The sequence below is a fragment of the Mus pahari genome, chromosome 2 (assembly GCF_900095145.1).
Source record: "Mus pahari chromosome 2, PAHARI_EIJ_v1.1, whole genome shotgun sequence".
Lineage (NCBI taxonomy): Eukaryota > Metazoa > Chordata > Mammalia > Rodentia > Muridae > Mus > Mus pahari.
In genome coordinates this window covers 49389397-49416677 of record NC_034591.1, presented here as the reverse complement: position 1 = coordinate 49416677, position 27281 = coordinate 49389397, and the positions used below count along the sequence as shown (strand labels likewise).

The 27281-nt window shown below is 42.1% G+C and overlaps 1 protein-coding gene across 8 annotated transcripts in view; it reads right to left on the bottom strand.

Moving 5' to 3' along the window:
* Window positions 1-27281, bottom strand: part of Ahcyl2 (adenosylhomocysteinase like 2) — a 140419-nt gene that overhangs the window by 36726 nt on the left and 76412 nt on the right. The window contains exons 1-4 of one of the 8 annotated variants that reach the window (XM_021189832.1): window positions 18728-19035; window positions 9505-9613; window positions 2599-2742; window positions 2025-2125 (exon numbers count right to left, since the gene is read on the bottom strand). In XM_021189832.1, coding sequence (XP_021045491.1) covers window positions 2025-2125; window positions 2599-2742; window positions 9505-9613; window positions 18728-18784 — 411 coding nt within the window. In that variant the 5' untranslated portion in view covers window positions 18785-19035. Of the gene's footprint in view, window positions 1-2024; window positions 2126-2598; window positions 2743-9504; window positions 9617-11665; window positions 11797-12665; window positions 12748-12783; window positions 13164-18727; window positions 19036-27281 lie in introns of those variants that run through there. The other 7 variants (XM_029534479.1, XM_029534477.1, XM_029534484.1 and 4 more) reach the window with 7 other exon arrangements.

The window sequence follows — 27281 nt, the reverse complement described above, 5'->3', positions numbered from 1 at the left end:
AGAGAGAGAGAGAGAGAGAGAGAGAGAGAGAGAGAGAGAGAGAGAGAGCAGAACAAAGACATGGAGAGAGCATATGCACACTAGCTACCCTTTTGCACGGTGGCATACACCACCCATAATTCTAGCATCTGGGAGATGAGACAGGAGATCATGAGTTCAAGACCAGCCTCAGCTACCCAGCAGGTTTGAGGTCCACCTGGGCTACATGAGACCCTGTCTTAGAAGAAAGAGAGAGGGAGAAGGAAGATGACTTAAATCTTACAAGTCCCATAAAAAGTGCTAGAATGTTTTCAATACACCACTTTTCCTATGGATCTCAATGTATTTGGAATTCCAAACCTACTACATTTTGGATAATAACTCAAAAGAAGAGATGTAGAGTACTATAGGACCACTTAGTTTGCCACAGTGATTGTCGGGGGAAGAAGGGCCAGGGATCTGAAACACTGAAGATTAGGATATCCACTTACAACAAAAAAACTGCTGATCTGGTATAAACTTCATTGTCCCAATGAAAGTTTATGTGGGTGAAAATCCTAACTTAAAATTATTTGGTCTTAGAGACTATTAGTACTGACAGACATTATTTTTTATAGTTTCAGTAACAGTCCTTCTAGGAATGCAACGATTTTATCAGTGATAGAGAATGCTGACTTTTCACTGTGGTTGTCAGGAGTTGGAAAGAGTTGCTTCTCCTTTCATAAAATCAATGAAAATGTTGTTCTAATACTCTGGACATAATGCCAGGCATGGTGGTGCATGTCTATAATTACAGTACTCAGGAGGCAGAAGGATTAAACATTCAAGCTAGCTTTAGCTAAATTAGCAAGTTAGAAACCAGTAGAGGCTTCATGAGATACTGCCACACAAACAAACAAACAAACGAGCAAAACATAGGAGCTGAGAGATGGCTCAACAGTTGAGAGCAGAGTTTGGTTCTCAGCACCCACAGTCTATAATGCTATTTCTAGAGTGTCCAGGGCTCTCTTCTGGCCTCTGCAGGCACTATAGCACACGAACACCTACATACTCACCAGTAAAACACTCATTCACGTAAGACAATCCCCTACATTTCCATCTATTAGTTAGTACAGATATCAGACTATTCTATTATAGTATTGCTTAAGCATTTATATATTGAAATATATTTTTATTATAAATTACTTTTTTATTTCTCCCTATTATAGTTTTGATCTTATATTAAAAATTTTTAAATTTCAGATAACATATAGATTATGGTGTATCTAAGTTCTACTTCAGAATAATCCAGGGGCACTGAAAGTACCTTGCTCATAAATAGGAGCTAAGTCCACTGAGTGGAGCAATCTCTGGTCTAAGCCAGTCATGTGGATTCTAGTCCATTCTTAGAACTAGTACAGCAGGAGCACGTAACCAGTTCTGCTCAGGGTGGCATGCTGGATTACTCTGCATGACCTCACCAAAGGTTTCTGGCTCTTAGGAGAGCAGAAGCAGCAGTCCTTCCAGAGTTCTTGGTGACTATGTAGCTGTAAGCACTTATGTCAGCCTGTACTGAGCAGGCAAAATGTGGAGACAGTTCTGAAAAAAAAATCAACAAGAGGTAAAACAGAACTCCCGGGCCACAGCCTGCCTTCCACATGGACTTTTGGCAACATAATGTAGTAAGTTCCTGCATGTTGAAGTCAGGTCGGATCAATTCTCTCTCACTTGCTGCTGAAGTCTGCTCTATATGCTCTCATGTATACAGTCTCAGAGAGAGGACACTGGGCAGGCTGATGGAGAAGTATGAGACAGGGAGAAAGCATTCACGTGCTCACCTGTACACTCATGATCAAGCTTAGCCTGTGCCCTCCTGGCTGTACAACCCTGACTAATTACTCAAGCATTCAGGCCTCGGTTTCCTTGTTTACAAAATGGAAAAGGGAATACCTGCCTACATAGCATTTTGTGGATTAATGAAATAATATTGTTAGCTTGGTGCTGACAGTTGCAAGCATTCAATAACTGTGCAATTATTAACTGTTATTAAGAAGAAAAGGACTCACGGCTGTCTGAGCAGTGATGTGCGTACAACCCACAATTTTGGCTCCAGCCAAAGGCTTTTCTCCTTGGGCTCTCTTCCTTAAAGCCATCAAGGCAGGCATCTCTGAAAAGATCCAATACAAACACAGAATATTAAACAGAGGGAATAAGAGATGAAAGAAAAAACATAAAAAATATTCATTTAAGTTCCCTTGGTCAGCTTCTGTTAGATGGTGTTCCTGAATGTTCTCTGAGAGGCTTTCAGAGACAAATGCTCCCCAGTTTTATCTTCTATGTGCCAATTCTCAGCCAGGGGCTTCCTCCAGAACAACTGGACTTTACTCCCTCCCCAAAGTGTTCCCGAGCTCAGGGATGGACATGCAAACTCACACCTATAATCCCAGAACTTGGGAGGCTGAGACAAGAGAATTATCTGGAGTGCAGGGTCAACCTACGTTCCAGAATGACACCGATCTCAGACAGATTAATAAACAAAAATGTGATTTCATATTGCACTGAAATTTGACAAGCCAGCTGACCCAGGAGTATTAACATGACAAAATAACACAGGCAGGCAAAAAGGCATTATTTCTTTACCTTGCTCAGCAATTTCAATTTCTCTGCGTCCAAACTCAGCTTGTTTGATGTTCTTCACACAGAAGTCGCTACTTCCCTTAGAGTTCTTTTGCTGCTTGTCCCTGGGGGATGTCTCATCATCAGAGCTATCTGTATATGAGGCAGCTGGAACACAAATGAAAAAAAAAAATCAATCAGGAAAAAGACTGGCTTCTTCCACAATTGCAAACCAGTGGATCTTCACTAGTCATTAGCATCATCCGAATTAACACCTCTAGGAAGCTCCTTAAGGAAACATGGAGTTGTACTGCGAATCGCCTATGCAAGGTACCCACAGTCCAGAAAGGGCAAGCCAGAGACCTGCAAAAGGCTTCCCCTACACCAGTCCCCCCACCCCAGCCCCACCCCTGCCTGTTGCTTAAATGCCTGAAGTAATTTGCTTTGTAGTACAGTACACTAACGGAACAGATACAATCTAAAAAACAAGAAACTCATGGGAAAGTATTTAAGAACTACACAAAAGGAGTTTGTCTGACATAACAGAGCTGTACTTCTTTGGACTGGCTCTGCTGAGACAGAACTATTCCTGCAGACCCAATTAGACCCTGACAATGAACTATTTAATGTGCTAGCCTCCTTACTGACCTCTCACCCTTCCTAATGCTGCAGCCCTTTAATACAGTTCCTCATGTTGTGAGAACCCCAACCATAACATTATTTTCATTGCTACTTCATATTTGTAATTTTGAAACTGTTATGAGTCTGATCTTTCTGATGGTTCTCAGGTGAGCCCTATAAGAGTTGTTTGATGCCCCCCCCCCATGGGTCTCGACCCACAGGTTGAGAACCACTGCACTGGAGGGTGAAAGGGCCACACTTGATTGTGGCCAATAGACAGTTACTGACACTGAATTCACAACCTTAGTCGAGATTCTTTTTAGTCTTCATATTTGCTAATCATTTGCTAGATGATCTGAAGCTATTTCTTTCTTGATCTTTGTACTAGAGGGTAGTTGTTTTTAATCCTGGCAGTTTGGGGAGAACAGAGGACATAAAACATGGTCTATAGCATACATCTCAGTGCAGTTAGCGCTGCCATTAGTTCTAGGGGTAGAAAGCTGCAAAGCTCAGAGTTCCTGAGGGCCTGGTGCTCTGATCACTTACATCTAGAGCATTACAGCATTTCTGGGATTTCTCAGCAGAGGAGCTGTCTGGGTAGGGGTTGGAGGGCAGACTGTAAAAGGCAAGTCCGACCTTGCCCAGTAGTTAATCAGGCACAGTGCTGCATACTGTGGGGGTCAGCAGGGGCTTGAGGATCTCTCCTGCTCTGGAAAATTGCCTTAGAGCAAAATCCTAACATGAGGGCACAGGAATGAATGTGTGCACAAGGGGAGGCAAAGGAATTAGTAAATCCCCAAAGGACTTTTGTTCTTACAAGGAACTAATCTGTACAAAAACTTTTTGGTTCCTCTCCTAGGGTAAGAGAGCTCAAAGTACTTTTGACAACAGAGCTAGAAATAGTTTTCTGGACACTATTCTGATAGAGCTCAGGAATCACAGCTTAGGGGACCATGAGAGGAAAAGGAGAATAGCTTTCCCAATCCTGAGCCAAATTTATCAAGAAATTGAATTTGAAAAAAGAGTTTAAACTCAGAATAATTCAAAGTTTCAGATCTTTTTTTCCAGAATCATGATGGTTTTTGTGCCTCTAGTAGCTAACACTGATCAGCAAGGCAAGGGATGCACTGAGGTTACAGAGCAGGGAGATCAGGAGTTCAAGGCCAGCTTGGGCTACAGACAGAACCATGTATCAAAGTCTGGGAAAAAAAATCGTAAGGCCAGGTGTGATGGAGGGCCTTTAATCCCAGGTTTGGGAGGTGAGGGTTGCTGGTAGTGACTAGAAAGGTTGAGACTGGGGCCCTTCCTCTAAACCAGAATAGTTCCCCTTCCTAAACCTTTTCAGCTCTGAAGGAAGAATCAGGAGTGGGAGGAAAGCAAACAAAACAAACAAAACAAAGCAATACTCCTTTAAGAGAAGCACCCCAATTTTAACTGTTTCTTGTTTAGTTTAGTTTTTTTTTTTTGTTTTTCGGACAGGATCTCCGTATGTAGCCCTGGCTATCCTGGAACTAGCTATGTACATCAGGCTGGCCTTAAACTAACAGAGACTTTCCTGCCTCTGTCTCCCAAGTGCTGGGATTAAAGATCTCAACACCTTGGCTTCAATTTCTGTGTTTGGCCTTTTGTTTCCAATTGAAAGAATAAAATGGTTACATCATTTCCTTATTTTAAAGCTCAGAAAACTAATATTTTACTTTCTTTTTAAACGGAGTCTCACTATGTAGCTCTAGTTATCTTAGAACTTGCTATGTAGATTACCTTGGCCTCAAGCTCACAAAGGTCTGCCTGCCTCTGCTTCAGGTGCTGGTGGTATGCCTGCATTGGGCTTTACCTTCTTAACAGTAGTCAGGAATGCTTTTGTTCCCCAAAGGTTTTTATTTATTTATTTATTTTTCCCCAGTCTTTTTTCCGGAGCTAGCATTGGCAAGTACAAAAGGCAGCGGCTATACTGCTGTAGTTCATGGCTGCAACAGTGTCGGGCCCAGACCGAGAAAAGGGTTTCCGTGAGCATGGCAGAAACTTTATTCAACTAATATGGTAAGCATCTATTTAGTTTTGAACACACTTATTTCTGCCACTTTTCATGCTATGCTGTCCAGATTGACCTGGAACTCTCTAAGTGGCACAGACTGGCCTTGGATTTGTCTGCTACTGCATCCTGTAGCTTCTAAAAATATCTGTAATTATCCGCATACTCTGCAGCTCAGTCACTAACAGTGAGCAGTGGTGCAGGGTTATTGGTACAGTGCTGAGCATAGCTGTCTTTCAAAAAGGAAGAAACTCACTACCCACTGGAGGATCTAGCTTCAGTCCCTGTTACTGAATGCCCAATTTTCAATTACCCTAATATAAAACAGGGAGTATAACAGATGCCCTCCTCCACAGGCTCACCCTCTCTCTAAACTACCACTAATAAGAAATTGTACAGGGAAATAAGATAATATCCAAAATGTTTCAGTCTTTAGGCAGAAAAGATTACCTACAAAGTACAAAACACTTTTACTATGGGATGTTCTCCTTTAATTTTCAAGAACCAAGGCATAACTTGATGAATTACTAATCGACAGCTCATCTCATTGCATACATGCAATACATGTATACATGCACAGGATCACGCATGTGTGTACACTACACCCGATTTCCTGTTATCTCCCTGCACCTGGGAGACTGTGGGAGCTTGTTAGGAAGCAAGCATTTCCGAATTCTGAGTCCTATTAAATTAATTAAAGTCAGAAGGCTCCCCTTGGGCCCAATCTATTTATTTGTTAGTGGAAATAACAGTAGGGACCCATGTTGGACTGCGAATGGATTGGACTAATGAATGATTCCAGAAGTATGAGGGAAGTTATGATAGCTGCCCAATGCAAACAATATTTGAAAAAAAATCTAAAATTCTCTCAAAATTTCTAAATGCTAATTAAAAGTAAAGTACTTCATTCTTTCTCATCTGTAACCAATTCACTCATTGTAAAGATAACATTTTCATAAATGTTAATGCTGATTCTGGTCTAAAAATGAAGAAAAAGTTATTTTGTTCATTTGCTTTGATGAGTTTTGTTGCTTAAGAGAAGAGTTTTATATTTAAAAAGTGCTGTCAGGAGGCAGAGATGGGCAGATCTCTTGGAGCTTGAAGCCAGCCTTGTATACATAACACGTCCTAAGTAAGACAGCAAGGCATGTAGAGAGACTGCCTCAAAAAAATTAACAATAAAGCCGGGCGTGGTGGCGCACGCCTTTAATCCCAGCACTTGGGAGGCAGAGGCAGGCGGATTTCTGAGTTCGAGGCCAGCCTGGTCTACAGAGTGAGTTCCAGGACAGCCAGGGCTACACAGAGAAACCCTGTCTCGAAAAACTAAAAATAAATAAATAAAAAAAAAAAAAAAGAAAAGTACTGAGTTCATGGAAATAATGCTTCCTAGAGATTAGGTCAGAAATAATATTGTGAATACTACATGTATAGACACTATTTTTGAAAACATAATCCAGAATGTATCCAGATGAGCATACCCAGGTTAGTAGATTATCCTAAAAAGATAGGGACTAAAAATGGTTGAGTTTTATTTCTAAGCAAAATATTTAAGTACTAGAGATTATGTAAGGGCTTAAGCCGATGGGGAAGTAAATAACTAGATAAGCCAGGTGACCCTGTCATTTAAATGTTCTTTATGAGGCCAGATGGACATTTGCCTTGGATGCTACAGTCACACAGATGACAATTCCAGCATCCACCATGTATCTCTATTTTTGCTCCAAAACCAAGTGTTGTGATTCCCAGCTCCTGATTTTAATATCCACCAGTGGATACAATAGGCTGACAACTTTGTTTCCCCAGTATAAGCCTGCTGTGCAGATACTAGTTCTGAAGGAGATTCTCTCCTTGTATAATATTCTCATTGTGGATTGAAGATTAGGGTAAATGTAGGTCAGGTTGCAAAAGTCACCTCTTTCTCCAGTTTTCCTCAACCTTACAGCAAATATTAGCACCTACTATGACCCAAATACTGTTTGATGTGTTAAGACACACACCTGTGATACAGACACACCTGAGGTAGAGACAAGCAAGGCTCTCATGATCATGGAATACACACTTGTATTTGTACCAGCATGTATAGGGGCATAAAACAAACACGTGTGATAATTTTAAAAAATAAAGATGGTGTCTCAGAGTCACTATTGCTGAGATGAAACACCATGACTAAAAGCAAACTAGAGAGGAAAGGGTTTATTTGGCTTACATTTCTACATCATTATTTTATCACCAAAGGAAGTCAATCACGGCAGGAACCTGGAGTCAGGAGGAGATGCAGAAGCCATAAAAGGGTGCTGCTATGGCTTTGCTCAGCTTGCTTTCTTAGATACCCAGGACCACCAGCCCAGGGATGGATGGCCCCACCCACAATAGGCTGGGTCTTCTCACATCAATCATTAATTTAAAAAAATGTCCTACAGACTTGCCTACAGTCTGATCTTATGGAGACATTTTCTCAACTGTGGTTCCCTCCTCTGATGATTCTAGCCTGTGTCAAGCTATGGCAATTTCATACAGTTCAATTTACAAGGTCCAAACTTATCAGGATGAGACCAGTTAATATTATTAATCAATGAGCTATATACTGCAGGCTTACTTGGAAACCAAGAGACCACCCTCATTCTTCTAGGTCTACAGTATGTGTAAAGGATCCTCCCTACATGAGGTGCTTGGGTGGGAAGTTAGGCATTGGTTTCAAGAACACAGATGTATGGCTCTGGCTGTGCAGAGAAAAGATTGGGCTTGAGTTAAAATTTTAAATCATTATTATTTAGTAATGATCTTAAGATGACATGACAAACATATCTTAAAATGTTCTAGACTATTTGACAATTCATTTTCACATTATGGTTTCCAGAGTTAAATCAAACAGTTCATGAATTTTCAACAGTTAATAAAATGAGACTCAATCTCATTAAGATGGGGATCTTTAGACAAAAACCATAGAGGTTAATACTACACAGTGTTCCTCATTTCCAATCATTATGGATGGAAAATAAACCCAGAAATGTAAATAATGTGTAATAACAACTTACTCAGCTGAAAAGCTATGCTTCCCAACCAACTGTACATAAGAATTCCTTCCTTAGTTGTGCAGAAAAAGCCGGGCGTGGTGATGCACGCCTTTAATCCAGCACTCAGGAGACAGAGACAGGTGGATTTCTGAGTTCCAGGCCAGCCTGGTCTACAAAGCGAGTTCCAGGACAGCCTGGGCTATACAGAGAAACCCTGTCTCGAAAAAACTAAACAAACAAACAAAAAAAATTCTAGCAGGTTGTGGTGGTGCACATCTTTAATCCTAGCACTTGGAAGGCAGAGTTAGGTAAATCTCTAGGAGTTTAAGGCCAGCCTGGTCTACAGAGTGAGTCCAGGACAGCCAGGGTTACACAGAGAAACCCTGTCTGGAAGAACAAGAAAAAATAAAAAACAAACAAAAGTTTTCTCCTGAGTATTACTATTACTATTACAACGTTAAGAAGTAAACAAGGTAAATTCCTGGCACCCCAGGCCCTTCTAAGGGAAGAACAAAGTAAAATACCCTCCCTTCAGATTAGACTCCTACTGGGCACTGCTGTGTCCCTCAGGGGCCCTACAATGCAACAGCTCATGTGACATTAAGTGATAACTCAAACCTACAAAGGAAAGAAGGAGTAATAAGAAATGCGATGTCACAGCTTAGAGGATAAGGCAAAGCACCCACTTATTTCAAATAGCTCCAGCATCTTGTTTCTTGGAGTAATTAAGAGATTTAGAACTTCAAAGTCATCTTTAACTACACAGGGACCTGTACTACACAGGGAAGCTGAGACCCTGTTCCCACCTTTCACTGCAAAAGAAAGTGGATGTATAGCTGAGGTATGGAGTGATTCTTAGCATGCACAAAGCCCTGGGATGGGTCCCTAGTCCTGGTACTTACTTTGTAAGTACCATCTAGAGGGACAAGACCCTTCAAGAATGGGGGAAAAAATGAATGTCTTTGTACATGTCATTGAGTGGAGGCTCTTGGTGAACTACATGCTCCTGAGTAAATCAAAGAGCTCAATTTCCTTCCTCATCCTGTTTATTATGCCTCTGTCAGACACTGCGGCCTCAATAAAACTCTACTCTGAGGTCCCAAGAAATCCAGAGATTCTATCTAGAATTTTGGTTTAAATTTGAACTCAAAGTATCTATTTTCAAGGCTGTTTATCAAGAATGATTGGTCTTGGGTAGGTGGAAGGTCTGTTGCAGATACCAATTAACTCTGACAGGTGGGTCTATGGCAGCTTAGCACTCACCTGAGCTATAGCTGTCAGTAGATGACTGAGAGATGGAACGAGACAAAGAGCGACGTCCAATTTTGGTGGGACGTTTGTTGAATTCCTGCTTCTGGTCAGCAAACTGGATCTGCTAAGAGAAAGGACCTTCATTATAGAAAGAAAAAGAACTCTAGTTCCATAGCTTAGTTACTGCTCTGTTGCTATGAAGAGACGCCACGGCCAAGGCAGCTCTTATTAAAGAAAGCATTTAATTAGGGGCTTGCTTTCAGTTACAGAGGTTTAGATCATTACTATACTGAGGGCTACATCTGGATTCATAGGCCTAAAAAAAGAGACAACTGGGCATGGCATGGATTTTTGAAACCTCAAAGTTCACCCACAGTGACACACTTACTCCAGCAAGGCCACACCTCCTAGTCCTTCTCAAATGGTGCCACTCCCTGTTGACTAAGCCTTTCAGGACTATTGTCATTCAAACCAACACCTTATATGAAGAAAACACACCTGTATTTTGAGAAAGCAATCCATTTACAGCACGCATTATTACAGTCTGTCCCCTTCTCAGTGCAGTTTATTTGCTTGAACAAACCCATGTTTGAACAGGACGACTCTTTGGGGCCAAGGATGTGACTCAGGAGGTAGCATGCTTTCCTCGCACACACTAAACCCTTGGGATGGTCCCTAGCACTGCACAGACTGGGAGTGGTGGGGCACTCTGTAATCCTAGCACTCTGGAGGTGGAGGCAGGAGACTCTCAACTTCAAAGTCATGTTCAACTACTTAGGGAGTTTAAGCTGAGACCTGGTCCTCTCCTTCTCCTCAGAAAGTCGGGAATATGGCTGAAGTACAGTGCTTCCTTAGCGTGCAAACAGCCCTGGCATGGGGGGGAGGGGACACATCCTTGGGACTGAGGATGGTGATAGATCCCTGTAATCCCAGCTCTCAGGAGGCCAATGAAGAAGAACACAACGAGTTCAAAGCTCTCCTTGGATGCAAAGTGAAAAACCCTTGTCTCCAAAAGGAACAAACGAACAAACATTAAAAAAAGAATTTTTTTTTTTTTGGGGAAGAAGAATAATGTTTTGACCTTTATCAATGACTATATACTTTGTACATTATAACTCTGACACAAAGAGGAGTATCATGATTAAATTAAATTTTTAGAAAGGTAAGTCATATTCAGAAACACTTTCTATCATTTCATTGAAAATTCAAGCTGGAAAAAGAAATCTGCCATTCTCTGTACATGTGTCTAGATGAGAAAACAGCAGGGTACAAAAAGACCCTTGCCCGGAGCTGTGAGATCCTCAGTGGGGTGTGCTAATTCTGAGGAAGGTTTTTCATTTAGACAGAACATTTCACTGAAACCTTGGCTGTGCCATTCATACATTTTGTGATTCTGGTCAAGATGATCTTGTGAATCTAATTTTCCCATAAGAACAACAGAAATAAAAACACTTCCATCACAGCTTTTAGAGAGAGTAAACTCTCCCACCTACAGCAGGTAACCATTTTAATTTGCTTAAGATTTTCTCAAATGTGTTAGCCTTTTAGATACTAGTAAACTAATTTTTAATGTTTAACATCATAAAACACTTTTAAAGCTCCTACCACTTATTTTATTAATAGGTTTCTCCAAACCAAACATTTACATAGTTGTTGAGATGGTGAGTGGTATAGACAAAAGTTTACAGAAAAGAACTAAAGATCTGACAACTGGTTCTACCTTTAGTGATAAACAGATGGCTCCTCCATGGGCAGAAGTCAGAATGAAGTCAGCAGCTGCACTTCCTGCTCTGAGAGGTAACTCAGTCACTGAGCACCGAGACAAGGGGACTAATGCCAAAGTGAAAGCTTAGCACTTAGGCCTCAGGGAATTCTGAGCATTTCCACAGCCGTAACAACATAGAGCCTGCACAGCGCTTCAGTTCACAAACTGCTTTTAGTAACAGGACTATCCATTGGATTAGGAGTTCATTGCAGTCTGATTATTTTACTAAGGTACTCCAAAAAGGATAAAGTGCCTTTGCTATGTACTCCAACAGGAGGCCCATGAATCTTTCTGTACTTCCAGCACAGCATTTGACATAATGTCTTCCTTCCTGTACTCTCTCTGAATTATAGGATCCATATGGCCTGATTTGTAATTAACCCTTAATTCTCCAGCACAGATGGGTACCTGCCGTATCCTATGTACCCGATCATGTGCTGAATCAAGGACCCTGGAGGAGTTTACTCTATCTTCATCGCCTGTATTTGAGGGAATAATAATAAACATAGTAAGCATTAAGTCTGCATAAAGTAATTTTTAAGGGTTGAGAAAACAGGGAAGGGAAAGGTGGAAGGTGCACGGAACTCAAGTGCAAATGCTGACATTCAGGTCACCAACGTGGTTCATGATAACCACATGCCTTCATTCTTTCTCAGAGGCCCATCAAGGAAAAGGAGTGAACATCTTTCCAAAGACCACAATAAAGCCACATTTTCAGCAGAGCACCCATTTTTTAAAAAGGCTTAAAAGATAAATCTTACCTCAGATATGCAACACCACCTCCCTGTGCCAACCATACACACTGGCATAACAGCCACATGTGTGTGCACACAGACAGGTAGGTGTACATACTGACCACTAGAGGGGGTCAGTCACTCCTCTGAGCTGCCCCTACTTAGCCTAACACAGTCATGCAGAAGCCCAGCTGCTCTGTCATCTCAAGGTAGTGTCATGAGGCTGAGCTCCTTGTCCTATAGTCTCAGCTGTTGGACTTCTGGCACTGACTTCGGCTCTTTCTAAGGAAATAGACCGTACACTGAGAATGGCTCTTAAGTTCTCACTAAATTCAAGCCCCCTTCATCTTTTTCATATATAAGAATATTAATGAGAAACCACTTAATATAGTAAGTTATGCTGTTTCTCAATAACAAGTGTTTACTATTCACGATAACAAACGGGTTAAGTGGGGCACCTCTGTACCATTACACTGCTTTCTCACACAGTCAATTCTGTAAAAGGATTATCTGCCCTGAGAGTTTCGGCACCTTGGCAGGATCTACCAAGATTTACCTAACTTTCCTACCTTATCAGAAATTAGAGTTCTTGCAGGCACCCCTCCTCTTCCACTTCAGCACTGTCTAACACCGAGGCAAGGGAAGAAAGCAGCTGGTAGAAAAGGGTAACTCACCACACACCAGAGGGAAGGATGAAGGCTAGACAGGAGGGGAGAGAGGGCATAAGCAGCTTGCCTTGGACGGTAATGGCCGCCGCCGCAGCAAGACTGGCAAACAGGAGCTTAGCCTCACCTGGGCTTTAATCCCAGAATTGCTATTGATAATGTATTTCTTCTTGCTGCTCAGCATAGTGACGCTACCAGCCAGCGGACAGTGACATGGCCGGCAATAGGACACCTCTTTGGTCCAAGGACCCTTGTGGTAGGTCTTTAAACTTTCCTCATCAGCACTTCTGTTGGCTCTGGTTCCAGCTTGCTTCTATTTTTTTTTTCCTTTTGAGGGAGGTGGCTCTCTCTGAAGCAGCTCCAACAACCCTTTCAGCCGTACAACAGGATTTAATAATGAGGCAGCTCTGTTAGCGGCTCATCGGCCATTCAAAGCCCTGGATGTTTTGCTTTATTATTTTTCCTAACACATCATTACACAGCTTCTCTAACCTTAACAAGTCCCTAGGTAAGGTCCAACATACATGCATACATCAATGGCTTATTTATATAACCAGTGCACTTTTTCCTGATATAATTAACTTGCTAATTAGGTTCCCTTTTAACTTTACCCCCTCCTCTTCTATGTCAGATGATTTTAGTTAACTTCACCTCATTAGAAAAAAATTAACTACAGAGCCACTGAAACAATGAGGGAATTTATAAAGAAAAGAAGAAAAAACATGAATGATGTCAAGTGGTCAGGAAGCCCCATGCTACCTACACTCTGCCCTTGAGTTAGCCAGGAAAGGGGCACTAGATTCTATCACCAAGGAAATCAACTTTCTCATTTTTTTTAACTCTCAATTATTTCCTTAAAATTTATTTGTATAATTTATTTTGACACAAAGTCTCACAATGCAGCTCAGGCTGGCCTGGAGCTCAAGATCTTCCTGCCTCAGTTTCCCAAATGTACCACCATGACTGAGTTTGCATATTTTCTATGCTGGTTTTTACATTCCGTATCTAGTTTTATCTCAAGACTGAAGCTTATTTAGTATTGAGTGATCCCATTCACTTTTTACTTGAAGAAGAAGAAGAAGAAGAAGAAGAAGAAGAAGAAGAAGAAGAAGAAGAAGAAGAAGAAGAAGAAGAAGAAGAAGAAGAAAAGGAGGAGGAGGGGCAGGAAGAGGAGGAGGAGGAGGAGGAGGAGGAGGAGGAGACAAGGTAGGCGAGGCAAGGCAGGGCAAGGCATGCTTTAGGCTGGGGAGATGGCTCCACGGTCAAGAGTCCTTGTTTTGCAGGCATTGAGGGTGGGGTAATAAGGTGGATGCTGGGCATGGCCGGGTGCACTATTACTCAGCCACTCGGGTGTGGAGTTGGCTCCTGGGAGCTCACTGGCTGGCCAGCCTAGTGGAGATGGCGAGCTTCCATGCTTCTGGGTCAGGGAAAGACCCTGTCTTAAAGCAACAGGCAGACAGCAATAGAAGCTATCGAATATCCTCCTCTGACTTCTGCTTGAATACACACCGTGGGTGTACATATATATGCACGTATGTTGAGTATGCACACCCACACATTAATGTATGTGCACACACACACACACACACACCCCAACCACACATACAACCCACACACACAAATTTAAAAAAAAAATGTTTCCTGGAAGGTGTGATCACAAGGGAGAATTTATCACTGAGGTCCCAGAACCACAGTGACCTTATTACATGCCAAATAAAGATTCAACCAAATAGAAGTAAAACTGTCTTATCGATTCTGCTTTCTGAAAGGAACCCAAGGAATGCTACACTAAGTTCCTGCTACAGATTTGGGTGGGGATATGATTTGGCGGTGAGAAGAGAAAGAAAAAAAGAGGAGAGGAGTAGAGAGGGAAGGGAGGGAAGAGGAGGAGAGGAAAGGGGAAGAGAAACTGCTTGTCAAGAGCAAGAAAGGCCAACATGATAGCTTGTTTTGCAAAGATAATCTTTCTTTCCAGGGAAAAGATCATATTGCAGTGTTCCCTGATTTCTCTGGAAGAGGTGATGTGCTAATGTGTATCACAAGCCCACATGTTCGTTCTTTCTTTCTTTCTTTCTTTCTTTCTTTCTTTCTTTCTTTCTTTCTTTCTTTCTTTCTTTCTTTTTTTTAAAGATTTATTTATTTATTTATTTTATATGTAAGTACATTGTAGCTGTCTTCAGACACACCAGAAGAGGGCATCGGATGCCATTACAGATGGTTGTGAGCCACCATGTGGTTGCTGGGAATTGAACTCAGGACCCTTGGAAGAGCAGTCAGTGCTCTTAACCGCTGAGCTATTGCTCCAGACCCCCTCACATGTTATTTCTATTAGTGTAGGCAAGTATCTTTTAAAAGATGTTTTATTAAATATATTTCATGTGGGGGTGGGGAGGTGGTCAGAGGAGGCCCACTCCTTGACAGCAAGCATCCTTACCTGCTGAGCCACCTTCCTGGGTCATGTACAATAATCCACGAAGTCTGCATTATTATCTTAATTTGACAAAAAAAACAAGGTGTTATTATTTAAGCAGTGATGCTGGGAGCTGAACTTAGAACCTCTGGCATTGTAGGCAAATATGCTTGCCTGAGTTTGATTTCAATTCAGTCTCCAGAATCCATGTAAAGAGAGTCATCTTGGTGGCCCAAGTCTTTAATTCCAGCCCATGAGAAGCAAAAACAAGCAGATTCTTGGGGCTTGCTGGACAGCCAGCACCACTTACTTGGTGAGTTCCAGGCCAGTGAAGCTCTGTCTAAAAAAGAGGTAGTCAGTGCCAAGGGACCACAGCCAAGCTGTCCTTCAGCATCTGCACACACAGCACCACAGCACATAAAAATGTGTCAAATAAGGGGGCAAGAGAATTTGAAATGCAAATAAAGAAAATATCTAATTAAAAAAGGGTACAAGAAAGTTTTGAGGGCTACATGATACACAAATCTAAAATATTAATATTTCTATTCTTTTAAGGTAAAAATTCATAACCTAGAATACACAGATGCCCATAACCCCTAAAAGAGATAGCATAAAGTTTAGTTTGTATTAAGCAGAGATAGTTCAAACACTCCTAAGGAGTATTTGGTTTCCAAACCAAATGAGCAGTCTAAATAATTCTTTACCTTAAAAAAAAAAAAGAAAGGATTACTTTTAGCCCAAAGAATACCGCAGCAAGCTGGCTCTGTACTCAAGAAGGTTAAGCAACCAGAGTCCACATGGATGACTACCAAGCACTGCAGAGAGCGGCAGGAGGAGAACACTGAAATGTGAAAACCTAACAGCACTTACTGCTGTCCACACGGGTCCAGAACAAGGTGCTTTACCTGACAGAAGAGCCCGAAGGTTTATCAAGGAGAATAAAATACGGTAGTAAATCTTTCCAGAGGAAGCCCTCCAATGCCCCAGCATCTTAACTGCCTGGATATAGGTAAGAAATTTCTTCATGTGAAAACTGCTGAGGAGTGGAGGTCTCAGCAGGAATTTCCAGTGACTGATGGGAATTTCACCTGTGAGGTCTACCTTGTCATTTACTGAGCTTGGGGTTTCCATACTCTGTCCTATTGTCCTAAAAAGGCCCAAGACATATCAGGAAAGAGTATGGCCTGAACCCTCCACCAATCTCAGGGCACACACGACGACCCTTTGCTGGTGATTAGTAACAATGGACATTGGGTGGCAGGGTACAACTCTGCTAAATGTTCCTCCAGAAAATGCGTGTGAGAGGCCTCTGTGTCCTTCAGTAGCAGAGTCATCACACTAGTGAGTTCATTACATTAATCTATACACTGAAAAGTAAGGCAGACATTTGTTAAAAATTTCTTGACATTTTTGTCCACACATTAGATCTGGCTCCAGAGTTTTCTATTGGAGATTAAAAGGCACTTCTACAGTTTGCAGGTGAGATCTGAAAATCTATAGGCAATGCACCAGAGGTGCATAGGGCTAGCTGCTGGCTAAGCAGTTATCAGTGTCACCTTCAGACCAGATCAGAAGGTAATGACTTGGGCAGTATCTGAAGGGAAGCCTCCAAAGTCGAAGAAGGAACAACTGAGCTCACAGCATCACTGAAGACAAGCCTCTCCCTGCTGGTCTGCACTGCTTTCCTCCTGATTAAAGGGATTTTCCTGGGTTTTTTAAAAAAAGGCCAAAGGAGAGAGATACATCAAAATATTTAAAATGTCCTCCATACACTACGAAGCCCTTGGTCATTCGCCTTAAGCAACAGCCCTAAGTCCCTTAGGTCAGCTTTCTGTCCACAGAAGTAGAGAGGCAAAAGGAGCAGGCTCAGGAGGAGCTCTCTGAGAGGACATGCTATCTGGGGACAATGAGGACTGTTCTTTACAGAATGTAAATTACGAGAACCTTTGTTTTGCTCTGGAGTGGCATGGCTGTGTCCAGTAGGGTTCTCCTGTAGTACTCCTTTTCAGAAACGAAATTTAGTGTCTCACTGTGGTCCCTCCTGTAACAAAACCAAATTTCCTAATCTTTCGATTATTACTAAGTTGCTGGAGATTCAAAAACAAAGAACAAAATCAAAACACGAGTTAAAAACCTAGCCAGAGAATGAAGAGAGTAATTTCCATTAGTCCAAGTCACTGCATTTGAAATCATCTTATGAATATAATTGCTTTCCATCAGATATCTTTTAAATGAGCGCAATGCTAAAAAATAATAAACACAATACCAATAGCATCTATAAAAATGACATACATAGACTGGAGAAATGGCTCAGTGGTTAACAATACCCATGGCTCTCTCAGAGGCCCTGGATTCAATTTCCAGCATTCACATAAGATAGCTCACAACAGCCTGTACCTCTAGGTCTTGGGGATCGTTATCCTTTCCTGGACTCAGCTGGTGCCTGCGAGCCTGAGGTGAGCATACAGACAAGCAGGCACACACAGAGATGTGAAAGAAACAAATCTCTTTTTTAAATGACAAATTGTCACCATTTGCTCTGAGATAGGACCAGCTAGAGCCCAGGCTGGCCTCATATTCGCAATGTACAGGTAGAATTTTCTACTGGGCCTTTGTTACATCTGCTATATACTTAATCTTATTATTTTAATAGTCATTTCTTTAAGTCCCTAACTCTATAAACTAAAGAGAATTTAGAATGCATTATAAAAGTTTAACAAGTTTCTAATAGGGAAATACATAGACAGGGTCCAAAAGTGCAAGAAGTTATAAGAAACCAGTCAGGACACTAAGGAGTTTTTTCAAATCAACAGGTAAGGGACTGGCGATAGATCATCGAACAGAAACACCTGAAGCCGAACCAGATATATTTCCCAGAAGGGAGAACTGACTCCTGCAAGTTGTCCTCTGATTTACAAATGTGTGTTAAAAGACTTTTTAAATCAACAGTTGACTTGCCATTCTTTGTTTTAAGACAGGACCAGCTAGAGTCCAGGTTGGCTTCAAACTCACTATGTAGCTGAGGCTGGCCTTGAACTCCTGAGTTTCCTGCTGCTACCCTGCAAGTGCTGGGGTGACAGGCCTGTGCCACCATGCTTCACAAGGTTGCTTTTATGTGCTAGATCTTATTAACAAATATCAACTTAAAATTATTTTACTAAAACTATTTATCAGGCAAATATGGTATCTGGAACACGGCATGAAGAGAAGTAAAACTCTTGCCTTGTAGCAATACACTTGCTATGAGGAGCTGACTAAAAAAGACAGGGAAAGGAGAAATGGTTAGATTTTTCCAGATACTAGAGAAAATAACATTTTTATAAGTTCTAGTTTTGTGTCTTTCTTTACCCATATTCTTTTTTATTTTATACCCACGAAGCACAAGTTAACATTAACTTGAAAGAGAATACAAAACAATCAAAGAATAGCCCATCTGTGCAGTATGTCAGCACAGTAGGTCAGCACCTACCACTGGGCAGTCTGCTGCTCCAGCCTACCTGCTCTTACCTGCCCTTCCCTAGATTCATTGGCAATTACCACACAGGAGGGACCCAGTGCACAGGAGGTAACCAGAAGGGTAGTGGCTGTTTTCCCAGCCTAGACCCCAGCAGTGGTCCTTGTCCTGTCAGAAGCAGCAGCAGGAAAAAGCAGCAGAACTCACCATCCACTCAGGCATGTGGAAAGCGGAGGTGCCCTCATTACCGTCCCACTTCTCCATAGTTCGGGCTTGGCTAAGGGATGTCCTGAAGCAAAATGGAAAGCTGGTTTGCAAAGGCCAGGGTTACCTGAAGACCACAGAGAACACTACAGGCCGAGTGACTCGGAAGGTCAGGGGTTAAAAGAACCTCTTATCTCTTTTCACAGAAGCTTCCAGTTCAGATCAAGATTATGAGCCAACTGCCTGGCGAATCTCTTACCAGACCACCTCAAATCCTCTGCCTATTACTCAGAATCAGAGCAGATGCAAAGCTGTGCACTGCAGGGCCTATAGGGCACTCTAGACCATCTCCTCTGTGCAGACTTCCTTCAGCAACAGGCTGGCTTTCTTCTGAGTATAAGGCCCTAGTTAACTTTCTCCCGCCCCCTCAGGGCACGTCACTGGAAGTGTTGATACCAAGATCAATAAAGATCGAGGTCAAGAAGGCACTCCCCTTTCTTGAGAGCTGCTGATTTGGATCAGTACAGTAAACAGGCGTTTCCTTGAAATCGGAGTTCTTTATGGCTTTCAAGTTCAAGCAGCTACAGAAGCTCCCGGTCTGCTCCCACCAGGGGGCTACCGCCACCACCACCTTTCTCAAGTTAAATTCTTATTGCATCAGAGTTCACATGAAGTCAGGAAAGATGATTTATTTTTCTTCCCAAAGCTAAAACTTGTAATGCTGAAAAAAAGTTCTGGGACCACAGCTCCCTCTGCTGGCTCCCTAAGGCATGGCACAAGAAGGTCTAAGGGGGTCTTTGTTATAGAAACAGCACAATGCTGACTGGAATGTTTCACAGAGGCTAGACAGAACTGCTTGCCAGCCCTTCCCATACACCCAACCTCCCCAAATCCCGGTCCCAGTGAGGGCATACAGGAGACCCAGGGGGTCTCAAACAAGTGCCTCAAGTCCAATGCTGATTTTCCCTCGTGAGTCTGGGGTCTGGATGAAACAGGATGCCCACACAGTATCCCTTCCTATGTAAACCATTTGATTAGAAAGAATCCTAGTTGTTTCTGCATTATGTTCCCCCATATAAGCTTCCCCTTTCTGAAATTTGTAAAGAAAACATAACTTGAAAAATGTGATACACACACACACACACACACACACACACACAAAGCAGATCTATCTGCTTAGTTCTAGAGGATGTTATCTATCCAGTAAGAGTACCACAGAGGCTGGGAACATAGGCATGGAAACAAAGGCAGACAGAGCTCTATGACTTCCAGGCCACCTTGGTCTACACAGTGAGATCCTGTCTTGAAAAATAAGAGGAGGGCTGGAGAGATGGCTCAGAGGTTAAGAGAGCCAACTGCTCTTCCAAAGGTCCTGAGTTCAAATCCCAGCAACCACATGGTGGCTCACAACCACCCGTAATGAGATCTGATGCCCTCTTTTGGGGTGTCTGAAGATAGCTACAGTGTACTTACATATAATAAATAAATAAATCTTTTTTAAAAAAAGAGGAGGAAGAAGAGGAGAAGGAGGAGGAGACCAGAGAGAGTCAGACCTAGTGGTACATTCCTACAATCCCAGTGTTAGGAGACGAAGGCAAGACAATTAGGAGTTGAAGGTTATTTATTCTCAGTTACATAGTGAGTATGAGGCCAGGTTCAAGAAAACAAGAGTACCACAAAAAGGCTGAGAGATGCCAAGGAGTAAAGCAGTTGTCCACTGTGTGCAAGGCTGTAGGTTCAGTCCCTACCATAGGAAGCCCAATAACATAGACCTGAAACACCAGGGACTCCTAAGAAATTAATGCTAGTCATGGTGACACGTGCTAATTATCCTAGCACTTGGAAAGCAGAGGCAAGCAGATCTCTGAGTGTGAGGCCAGCCTGGTCTACTTACAGAGTGAGTGCCAAGTCAGCTGGGGCTACATAGTGAAATCCCACCTGAAGGAAAAATATTCATTATTGTTATGTGTGTACATGATGTGTGTGTAGGGGAGTATGTGCCAAAGCTCGTGTGTGGAGGTCAGAGGCCAGCTGGTGAGGTGCCTTGCCAGCCCAGCACTATGCTAATCTCTGATGCAAGCTTCATTTCTCTGAAGCTAATAATCATACTATAATTATGATTGCAGGCTTCCCACCACTTGGGCTTCACAGTTGAAAAGAATGAATCCGTTGGGTATGGAACACAGGGAAGGATTGTAATACCTAGGAAGAGTTGCTGGAAGACGCCAGAGAAGGCAGAACATCAATAACTGACCAGCGGCCTAGAACAGGTGAGTTGTAGTACCTGCTGTTTCCTGTGGTGAAGACCACATGAGTGGCAGCCATGAAAGCTGGTTTTGTAGTCAGACAGTCTTGGGGGAGATGCTGCCACGACTTACCCTCACTATCCACCAGCTTTCCAATCTATAAATGAAAATAAAACTGCCATCTCCCAGTTTGATAGAGGCTTTGGGAAGGGTGACACCTCATTAGTAATGTCATTACCGTGCCACGCCCTTTTCCACCTCAGGCCTTTGCTCAAGACATTTGTTCAAGCAAAATGTGTTTAGTACCTTTACCCCCTTCATCCTCACTTATTCAAATTCTCCGAGATTTGGCTGAAATAAGTGAAACCTCCCCTAAAATGAGGAGTCTCTCTTTTGTTTAATGCTGCTCTTTGGCCACAGCACCACGCTTAGCCAGTCTCCATCACAGCTGCTGCACCCGTGTGCTCACTCCTCATAGGCTGCAGGCTTCTTAGGCACTTAGTCAACTTTGATTTGACTACAGTGCCTGGCTTGTAGGAGAAGCCTAAGAAATGATAATGTAAGTTCTAAAATTTTGTGTGCTGTATGGGTATCTTATAACACTATAGGGACAACTTATATAAGTCAGTCAATGTATTCAAAATGTTTATGTCCATTTTACAAGATTTGGTACATTATTTTATATCTATAAGGATTAATATTACTGACTTATTTCGTGGTGAGGTTTTGAAGGCATTTAATCCTTGATTATATTAACTCTGCAAGGATGTATGATCTACTCTCCATTGCTTGATCCAAATCAATTATAAACCATTCTGATCTGTAACAATAATGGAGCCTTTAAGAACAAAGCAAGGTCAAAAGTCTGTGTTACTGCTGAAGGGGAACCCAACCCTTAGAATTACATGTCAATGACCGCAAATTACCAAACATTCTTGTTTATATTCCTCGTATAATGACTGAATAGACAGAGATGACTGCCTTTATGGTCCTGTTAAACCATGGAAGCAAATGACTCTGAAGGGAACTAGGATTAGCAATACACCCAAGAAAATATATCATGTTGGCACCCTAAACATTACTTGTGTTTTCTTAGTGTAGGTTTAACTAAAGCAGACTTCATTTGAAAGCTACAGTGTTACTCCCCTTTCTGTATTGTCTCTACAATGAAAACAACAGCTATTTCATCTGAGACTTTAGGGCATATTAACTGACATGAACTTTGGAAGACATAAGAGACAGGTATATATTAGAAACTTGGTCCCAATATAACTACCCTTCACTATAATGTGTCCTACAAGATCCGTTCACAACCAGAGCAGGAGTGATGCAACTGCACATGACTGTACTACAACAGCATTTAGGTGAGGGGATAGCAAGCTCAACAAACTAGACTAGCTCTAGAAGCCATCTCTATCACAACAACTCAAGAAGCTTGCTTTAATTCCAAAAACAGCTAAATATCCTGTATGCCAGCTGTGTTCCTACCAGTAGTGACTTCATAGTATAATCATAACCTCTGAGGCTATGCCAAATAACCCAAAGTCAGAGCAAGTACATGCTCACAGTGGAAAAGACATAAAGTTAAGACTTCTAAAGGTCAAAGTCAGAAAAGCACACACAGAGAAGTCACTATGTGGTAAAAGTTTCAAGCATTTGGAACCTATAGTCATAAGGCACAGGGCAATGAATTAGAAAATCCTCTAAGATGATTACTGTGACTTACTGTGTCTTGGGCAAATCACCTGATGACTCTCGGGATAAACTGAGGGGAAGAGTAGACTGTGAAAAGATCCAAACATTCAAGCCCAACATTCAGTATTTCTGATCCACTTAGTGTCTCTGAGGCCATAAGAAAATGTAGTCATGAGTCTTTAGTCATAGAAGCTATTGGATATTAAAGGCTGAAGTTCCCAGCCACCTGGGTTCAAAGATCAGTCTACTTAGTTATGAGGCTGGTTTGAACTGGTAGGGCTCAGATGTCCCATATCTGGTTATGGTTTGGAAGACTTGATGATCAGACTGTGGTGACCAGCAAAGTGGTCATATGACCATGGATGAAAATCTGAAACCAAAACACAAAATGACCTTCTCCTTTATAAGCTGTTTGTGTCAAACATCTTGTCAGGTCAGGATGAAGCTTGAAATGCCAATGCTAATATGATAGCAGGACTTGAGCCCTCCCCCGTCTCACACCCTCACTCATGGGGGGACTCTCACCTCCCAGTCCCCCGTGTTCTGAAGATTCAACACGGTAAAGACTTAACAGGCTTTAGGTTAGCTCCAATACTTACCGGGCTATCGTTAGGTAAACCAAACACTTTTTAAAGCCTTTGTTTCCTCATCTGTTAAAACATGATAATAATACTATTCTTATAATGTTGGTTTTTAAAAAGTTGTTTTATGTGTGTATTTGCTTGCATATATGTATATGCACGGTATGTGTCCAGTGCCAGCAGAAGCCAGAGGGCATCAGACCCCCTAGAACTAGAATTATAGATGGTTGCAAGCTGCCTGGGAATCAAACCTAGGTGCTTAAAAAAGGAGTAAGTGCTCTTAGCTGTTGAGTCATCTTTCTTGGCCTTATATTTTTTAAAATAAACGTTAATGTGCATGTTTACATAAACCAGTACCAGGAAGCTACACTGGCCTTAACCAGGAATAGCAGAGTAGCATTAGACTGCCTGGTCAAGCCTCTCCACTCACTGTGTAACTTGAACAATTATCTAGTCTCTTTGTGCCTATTTACTCATCTGTTAAAGGGAAATGTCGAGAGGACCAAGTAAATTAATAAGTAAACAGCAGAGTAGGGCACAGGGGCGATGGCTCACTGGGTAGTGAGCTTCCTGCCAAGCCTCACAACCTCAGCTCAATGTCCATAATCCAAATATTCAAATGGTGCAAGGAGAGGACTGACCCCGGGAAGTTGTTCTCTGATCTCCATACAAGTACGACTGCACATATTTTACACACACACACACACACTCTCTCTCTCTCTCTCTCTCTCTCTCTCTCTCTCTCTCTCTCTCACACACACACACACACACACACACACACACACACACACACACATCCCAAACAAACAAAACGATAAATGAAAACAAAACAAAAAAGCAGAGCCAGACATAGTGACCCACATCAGTAATCCCACACTCAGGAAGCAGAAGCTGGAGTAGGAAGCTCAAGGTTAGCCTGTACTATATGAGACCTTGTATTAAAACAAATAAACAATGGTAAAAAGCACTTAAAAGAGCAAGGACAGCTGGATGCTCCCAGGGCTGTGTGAACTTTACTATTATTGCTAATAACATGTATAATCTGTTTCCCCACTTACCCAAATCCAGTTTTGAATTTTTGTTGTTTTGTTTTGAGACAGGGGCTCATGTAGCCCACACTGGCTTCAAACTATGTATGTATATATGAGTGTGTGTGTGTGTGACTATTCACACACCCACACAAACACATATAAGAAAATGACCTTCTACTTCTGATCCTCCTGTCTGTACCCCCCAAGTGCTAGGGCTATAGGCTGTAACACCAAACCCAGTTTTAAGTGGCTGGGAATCAAACCCAGGACCTCTAGGCAACTACACCAGCAGCCCCAAGTCCATCTTTCCTTCTTACGTGTAGTGACCTCACCCGTTTAACCAAACCCTGAACATTTACTGTGCCTGCACGCGCTGGCACCCTAGAGATACAGTCTCCGCCTTCAAGATGACTTCAGCCCAGGAAGAGAGATGTAGGGTCAATCTCTAGCACTGGGGTAGGGGGTGTTGGGGGCGGTTTACGGGGGTGGGGGTGGATAAAGAAGGAGATATCTCAGCAGAATGTTTTTCTATTTCCTATCATGGACAGGGTCCTGCCTGGGTTCAATCCCCATTACTATTACAGTCAATCAATGTAAGAAAATTTATTATCCAAGAACAAAGTCAGTACAGGATATGGCATCAGTTAGGGGTGTAGCAGCAGAGAAGTTATATTTAAGTGGAAAGGAAAAGGAGGTGTAAGAGATGTTGGTAGGTGGTGAGGAGTGAGGCTAACACTATATTGCTTGCTGTAATGTCCCTTCTTCCTAATAGCAACTACCTGAAGCTTGGCCACAGTGGTGTCCATCAGAAGACAAGTGTGTACATACATTTTTAAAGAGTTATTAGAGTTCCACTCTGACTTAGTCTTGGCTGATAACCAGGATGCTGAGAAGAGGCTTTAACAAGTAAAACCTGAGACCATTCCACCCGTGGAGGCCTACAGAGATGCTGAAGTCACTTATATATACACGACTGTCAGCAGCTTCTTTATTTTAAGTCTGATCAAATCACTTTCTTCTTTATAATGCTCCAACACTGCCTTACTGTACTCAAAACAAAGTCCCAAGTCTCCATCATGCTCTGCCTTGGCTTTGGCATGAGCCTCGAGTCTCCATATTCTCCTACTTCCACTCAGTGAGCAAATATTCACAGAACATAAATGTGTCTCTCCAATTTTACAGCTTGGCTTTTTTTTTTTTTTTAAGATTTATTTATTTATTATATGTAAGTACACTGTAGCTGTCTTCAGACACACCAGAAGAGGGCATCAGATCTCGTTACAGATGGTTGTGAGCCACCATGTGGTTGCTGGGATTTGAACTCAGGGCCTTTGGAAGAATAGTCAGTGCTCTTAACCACTGAGCCATCTCTCCAGCCCCTACAGCTTGGCTTTTAATTCCTTCAGTATGAATTTCCAGTGCCTAGTCTAGGTTAAGAATGAATTCTCAGCAGCCTTAGCTAGTCAACTGGGGTTACAAGAAAACTTGTCCCCAAACATCAAATCAATAATGTTAGGGAGGTGGCTTAGTGGGTAAAGAGCTTGCCATGCAAGCCTGAACCTTAGTTTGGATTCCTGGAACCCACATAAAAAGCTGGGTGCAGTGGTGAGCATTTGCAGTCCTAATGCTACTACAGAGAAACGAAGCAAGGACAAGAGCATCCCAGAAGCTCACTTGCCTGGATGCAACAGTACAGCAGCAAGACACAAGAGAATTCTTGTCTCAAAAAACATAGAAAGCAAGAACTGAGGCCGGAAATTTGTTCTTCGACCTCTCCACATATGCCATGGCAAGCATATGTGTGCACTCACATACCATACACATACACAAATAAAAAGGTTAAACACAGACCCAAGTCTGCAAATTACTGAATAACCCTGTCATAGTACATGTTAATGTTGATATGGTAGTTGGTCATTTGCTTATTTCCACACTAGAATTTAAGGTCTCCCTGAGAATAGTATCTTATTCCTGTATTTCACGTGGTTAACGTTTACAAAACAGACAGTGAATGCAAGCTTCTAAGAGAAGATGATTCTAGGACAGGTACCTCAGAGGGAAGGAGGAGGAAAAGGAGACAGGTGTGAGGAGGAAGTGACAAAGCAAACAGAAACAGGTATAACCAAGCTGTGACCAGGCAGCTGTGTACCTTCCTGCCACTTACTAATCCAATCAGGTCTCTCATAAGCAATTAAGCAATTAGAGACTGTAGTACACTTGAGCACCCAGCTACTGTCTTCCCTTCCTGTTATGTCTTTTAACCTGGGAGTGGAGTGTGGACTTTAAACCCACAATTCTCCTGACATAGCAAACACAGACATACTTAGGTCAAGGTTCAGTTTGCCTCAAACCTGTCTCCAAGAAAAGTCAAGGTTTACCTTAAAACTTCTGAAACCCTAAATAAACAGAATGAGAAAGAATTTACATTCAGGACTCTCATGGGATTGGGCATTGAAAGTGGTAGGTAAAATGTGGTTATTAAATGTCAAATGCAGAGTTTTTACTATATTCTTTCCTTTTAAATAAACTTTCTAGAAGGATAATTTATCTACATAAAAAGTACACTGGCACACACCTTTAATCCCAACTCTCAGGAGGCAGAGGCAGGCAGATCTCATGAGTTCAAGGCTAGTCTGGTCTACCAAGTGAGTCCAAGACAGCCAGGGCACAGAGAAACCATATGTGACAAAAACCAAAACAAAACAAAAAGAAAACAACCAAAAACAAATCGTAAGGTTGTAGCTTGATAAAATTTTAGAAGTCAATACACCTATATCTCACTCACAGATAAGAACATTTTCAATACCAGAGTTATCTAGGTTAGGGTAGCAATGTAGTTTTGTAGTAGACTGCTTGCTGACAATGCATAAAACCTTATGTTCAGGTGTGGTGTGTGGGGAGCCGCCCTCACATTCGCCATTACAAGATGGCGCTGATGTCCTGTGCTCTAACAAACAAACAAGGCAGCTGCGCATGTGCTGGGTAGATTTCCATTCCCTTGTGC